Source organism: Melanerpes formicivorus, unplaced genomic scaffold (assembly GCF_026170545.1).
Source record: "Melanerpes formicivorus ecotype bairdi unplaced genomic scaffold, bMelFor1.0.p_v2 SCAF_86, whole genome shotgun sequence".
In the NCBI taxonomy this organism is placed as follows: domain Eukaryota; kingdom Metazoa; phylum Chordata; class Aves; order Piciformes; family Picidae; genus Melanerpes; species Melanerpes formicivorus.
In genome coordinates, this window is record NW_027142438.1 from 595,396 (window position 1) to 601,061 (window position 5,666).

At 52.8% G+C, this 5,666-nt stretch overlaps 1 protein-coding gene across 1 annotated transcript; it reads left to right on the top strand.

Annotated features, from left to right (window-relative positions):
- The first annotated feature begins 2,544 nt into the window (after positions 1-2,544).
- On the top strand, positions 2,545-5,383 carry SOX11 (SRY-box transcription factor 11). Its single transcript, XM_068165195.1, has one exon. It carries the CDS (start codon positions 2,806-2,808, stop codon positions 3,988-3,990), a length of 1,185 nt encoding a protein of 394 aa, XP_068021296.1. The 5' UTR covers positions 2,545-2,805; the 3' UTR covers positions 3,991-5,383.
- Positions 5,384-5,666: the final 283 nt, after the last annotated feature.

Here is a 5,666-nt window from a genome sequence, read left to right on the forward strand (position 1 = left end):
AAGGATCAGCCAGTCCCAACCCCCCATGCCATGGCCAGGGACACCTCACACTACAGCAGGTTGCTCACAGCCACATCCAGCCTGGCTGCAAACACCTCCAGGCATGGGGCTTCCACCACCTCCCTTGGCAACCTGTGCCAGTCTCTCACCACCCCCATAGGGAAGAACTTCTTCCTCACATCCAATCTCAATCTCCCCATGGCAAGGGGATTGGAATTAGATGATCCTTGAGGTCCCTTCCAACCCAAACCAGATGGAATCACAAGGAGACAGAGAGAGATGGCAGAGGAAAAACATCGCCTGGGAGCACTCACAGAGAGGTGGATTTTTGAAAGATCCATCTTTACAATGAAGTGAACCTTCTTAAGCTGTGCCCTCTCCTTTCCCTCTGCCCTGTACACCAGCTGTGGTCAGGCAGGGGAAGTGACACCACACCATGTATCTGTCTCTCCTCTACGCCTTTAAACTCCTCCTGACAAGTGCAGCTGAGCCCTAGGAGGGCTAATGGATCCATAAAGCTAAAAGAGGTAAAGAGGTGACTGACTCTCTCTCTTTTTTTTCCTCCCTCCCATCTCTTCCTGTAACAGCATTAAGTTACTCTGCAGCCCTCTGATATCACGGTCGCATCATCCCAACATAGCAATTTTGCTGTGGTCTGAGGAAAATGAACCACTGTGCTAATTAGAGGATGATGTACCAGGGGACCTGCTGCCCCATTAGCAGCAGCAGCTCCAAGGATGTGTGCTCTGACAGTGAAGAAGTCGTGCCAGGGGCTCAAACCCTCTCACCAACATCAGGGCTGCATCCTGCCAGTGACCATCGCAAAGCTTCCACACTCAACTCCTTTTTATTTTTCCTTGCTAATAACTGCACACAGTAGCCAGAAACCCAAACCACAAAGGGACTCACAAAACTGTTTCTGTGAATTCACTGCAAAGCAACAACAACAACAGCAACAAAAACAACCACAGATGAACACACCCTTGGGTTTGGACTTGATGATTTCTGGACTTCATGATCTCAGAGATCCTTCCCAGCCTGGATCAGAAGTCTTGATGGTTGGATGCGATGATCTTAGAGGTCTTTCCCAACCCAAACAATTCTGTGATTGGGGTTCATACATCCTGCAGGAAAATCCAAACATGGGATCTATCTGGAAGAGCTGGATCCACTGTCGGTGTTCCTGCAGTTATCAGGACAGTTGTTGCTTTTGGGGAAAAAAAACAACCCACAACCAAGACAACAACAATCAGCGCTTTTCCATGCTGTTTTCACCTTATACTTTGGAAAAATCCCCTTTGCCGTCTGCTTGCACTACCAGGAAAACGCTTCCAGGTGGGTGCCTCCTTTATCGTGCTCACTCTCGAGGGGCAGCCTGGCCCTTCCCCGAAGGGCAAGAGGCTTTTACCCCTCCATGGGCCCCGGGCGAGCCTTCCGCACCCCAAGGCAGGCAGCTAGATCCTCCTTCCTCAGTCCCCTGCGGCCCCCCAGCAGCCACCCAAACAAGCCCACGGAGAGAGGTGGGGGAGCCGTGAGGGAACAGAGCCGAGGCGCCTAGTAAGGGTTTTACGGCTGCGGAGCGGAAAGACGACGGCGGGCAGAAGCCGCGCTGCCGAAAGCCCCCGAGGCGAGAGCCGCAGTGCAAGGAGCAGGGGAAGGCGGCGGAGCCCGGCACGGCGAAAAGGCGATGGGGACGGTACCGGTCCCACTCCCACCCGAGGCACGCTTCGCGCTGCCGTTGAGGCGGCCACGGAGCACCAACGCCCCCTGCCGCACTTCGCCCTCAACCGCGACCTCCCCCTGAGAGGAGCGGACTGCGGGCAGGGCGACGGCTCGCTGCCGGTACCCACTGTTGCCCTTTCACGTTTGGTTTCGTCTAACACCATCCCGCTCCACACCCGAGGCCAGCACCCAAAACCCCTCTACAAAGCTGCAGCTTCTCGGGGGAAAACCAGGGAGAAAAGCCAAACCCAGCCAGCAGCCCCCCCCCCCCCGCCCACACACACCCGACGACGACGACGACGACGACGACGACGACGACGACGACGACGACGACGACGACGACGACGACGACGACGACGACGACACCGCCCCCGAAGGTATATTCCCCTTTCCGCGGGGGAAGGGCAGCTTTATAAAGGCGGTGGGCGTGTCGGGTGGGCGTGCCCCCCTCACCATTGGCCAGCGGCGGGAGTGATGTCACCCATATGAGCCGCTGATAACTGGTTGGGTGTGGAGCTTGGAGTTTCGCAGAAGGGGGAGTGAGGCCGGGGCTGACGGGCAGAGCGCGGCGCCGAGCGCACCAGCCCCTAGCCGCGCCCCCGGCCCGGCCTGTGGGGCCGCCCCTGCCGCCGCCGCCCCTGCCGCCGCCGCCCCTGCCGCCGCCGCCCCTGCCGCCGCCGCCCCTGCCGCCGCCGCCCCTGCCGCCGCCGCCCCTGCCGCCGCCGCCCCTGCCGCCGCCGCCCCTGCCGCCGCCGCCCCTGCCGCCGCCGCCCCTGCCGCCGCCGCCCCTGCCGCCGCCGCCCCTGCCGCCGCCGCCCCTGCCGCCGCCGCCCCTGCCGCCGCCGCCGCCCCGCTGCTCGCTCCCCCTCTCCCCCCTTCTTCTCCTACCCCCACCGGGCTCCGGTGGTAGCGGAGAGCTCGGCTTGGCTCCCGCAGCAGGGGCAAGGTGCGGCGGTAGGAGGAGAGGAGGAGGAGGAGGGGGCGGTGGCGGCGGCGGCGGCGGAGCAGCAGCAGCGACGGCTTTGTTGGCTCGGAAAGGAGCGGCGCGGTGGGAAGGAGCGGTGGTTTGGGGGGGAACCCACCATGGTGCAGCAAGCGGAAAGTACAGAGGTGGAGAACAACCTACCCCGGGAAGCGATGGATACAGAAGAAGGCGAGTTCATGGCTTGTAGCCCGGTGGCTTTGGATGAGAGCGATCCGGACTGGTGTAAAACGGCGTCCGGGCACATAAAGAGACCCATGAACGCTTTCATGGTATGGTCTAAGATCGAGAGGAGAAAAATCATGGAGCAGTCACCGGACATGCATAATGCGGAGATTTCCAAGCGCCTGGGTAAGCGATGGAAAATGCTGAAGGACAGCGAGAAGATCCCCTTCATCCGGGAGGCGGAGAGGCTGCGGCTCAAGCACATGGCCGATTATCCCGACTACAAATACCGACCCAGGAAAAAACCCAAAATGGACCCATCGGCTAAGCCCAACGCCAGCCAAAGTCCGGAGAAAAACGCACCCAGCAGCAAAAGCTCCAAGAACTCCAGCAAGAAGTGTAGCAAGCTGAAAGCCTCCTCCACTTCCTCGCCCCCCAAACCGGGAGCCAAGGCCACCCACCACAGGGACTACGCCGGGGACGAGTACGTCTTCGGTAGCCTGAAAGTGAGCCGCAAGACGGTCAAGTGCGTCTTCATGGAGGAGGAGGATGCGCTACAGCTGCGGATCAAGCAGGAGACGGCGGAGGATGAGGAGGACGACGAGGAAGCGGGGCCACAGCAGCTGCGGCGGTACAACGTGGCCAAAGTACCGGCGAGTCCCACCTTGAGCTCCTCTGCGGAGTCCACCGAGGGGACGAGCCTGTACGAGGAGGTGCGGGGCGGCGCGGCGGCGGGCGGCGGCGGCAGACTCTACTACAGCTTCAAGAACATCACCAAGCAGGGCCCACCACCACCTCAACAGCAACAACCGCCCGGCCTCTCCCCGGCTTCCTCCCGCTCCATCTCCACCTCATCGGCCGGTAGTGAGGAGGCGGACGATCTGCTCTTTGACCTCAGCCTCAACTTCTCCCAGCACGGCCACGCCGCCGCCGAACTGGGTGCGGGAGCCGCCGCTGGGAACCTTTCCCTTTCCTTGGTGGACAAAGATCTGGATTCCTTCAGCGAGGGGAGCCTGGGTTCTCATTTCGAATTCCCCGACTACTGCACCCCGGAGCTGAGCGAGATGATCGCAGGAGACTGGCTGGAAGCGAACTTCTCCGACCTGGTGTTCACATACTGAACGCAGGGGAGGCGGCAGAGCTAGAGCAGGAGCGGCGCGACGCCCGGAGATGCTGATGATTAAAACAAACAAACAAACAAGTCTTGTTTTAATCTTTTCTTTTCTCTCTTTTTTTTTTTTCTTTTTTTTTTTTTTTTTAATCTGTTCACGAAAACAAAGTCTCGAAGTTAGTTCCGAGCCCGGGAGTTGTGATTGTAATTTTTATTGTTTTTTTATTTTACTACTTTTTTTTAATTTTTTTTTTTTCATTGCATTTGGTGATCGCAACAACGAGCAAAGGCGAATGGGACTGGGGGGGGGGGACACAAAAACAAACGAACAAGCTTAAAAGAAAAGAAAGAAAGAAATAATGATCCAGAAGGTGCTGTTTGAAGCTTTGCCGGTCTCTGAAGTCTGGAAGATGGTCTGCAGGAAAAGTAGTCTTTTGGCAGCACAACTGTTACTCAAGGGGGATTGTGGATTTTCTTTTTTTGTTTTTTATTTTCCCGTGAGACATCCTAAAGAACTGGGTTCGTTTGGTTGGTTTTTTCTCTGATTTTTTTTTTTTTTTCTTCCTAAAGGGACCATTGCAACTGTCTTTATTATTATTATTGTTTTTTCTTTCTTTCTAATAATAATTATTATTATTTGGAGGGAGAAAACTGATGTCTTCTATGCATCTGAATTCTTAAAGCTGCAGGGAGCTTGAAAAAGTGCAGACTGTACAAACGCTTACAAATAACTGAACTGACTTTAACGATCAGAGTTTACTTTTCAGATCAAATTGTTTATGGTTTTACAAATGTGATTTCTACTTGCCAACTGGTTGTGTTTTTTGGTGGGTTGTGTTGGGCTTTTTTTTCCCTCCTCCTTCGGTTGTTGTTATATTTTTGTTGTTTAATTTTTTTGTTTTCCTTATTTTGTAACTTGTTCCCTTTATACCTCCTTGATTGAATACCAGACAGCCTAGACCTCAGTACAAAAAGGTATTGAAACATTTTTGATACATAACAGACCTCAGTCTTTTTTAAAAATTAATATATTTTCAGGCGTATTTTTGTACAGTGAAAAGGGAACGTTCTTGCTGTGTTTTTTTCAGTGAGACTTTTCAGGCACTTCTTCCCTTTTTTTATTTTCTTTCGATTAATTATCTTTTTGGGTTTTATTTGGTATATATATATTTATTTTTTTTTTTCCTCCGGTTTGTTATCGGTTTGTGGTTTGGGTTTTTTTTTCCTAGCATGCAAGTTTGTTGGTACGTTACGTCCTGGTTTTAAAAGGATTAAAGTTTTAAAGAAAAATATGACAAAAACGAATGAACAAACGAACAAAAAATTAATCCTTGCATCTAAAGGCCTTGTGGTTTTTTAAAAAAAAAAAAAGGGGGGGGGAAGAAAAAAAAAAACAAAGAAAAGCACCAAAAAAAACCGGGAAAAGTGTTTTTTTTTTTTTGTACAGCTATAGTTGAGATTTGTTCAATATTTGTAGGTAAAGATTTATTGAAAATGGTGATATAGACCTCAGAGCTGTTATCTTAGTTTAAAAGATTGTATATGTACTGTACTATAGTAGGACTTTGTATCTCATACGCTGTGATATGTGGAATGGGGGGGCCAGATGGAAGGTATGAAACTGGATTCTCGATTTTTAGCGCAAAAAAGAAAAAAAGGAAAAAATAGAAAGGAGAGAGAAAGAAA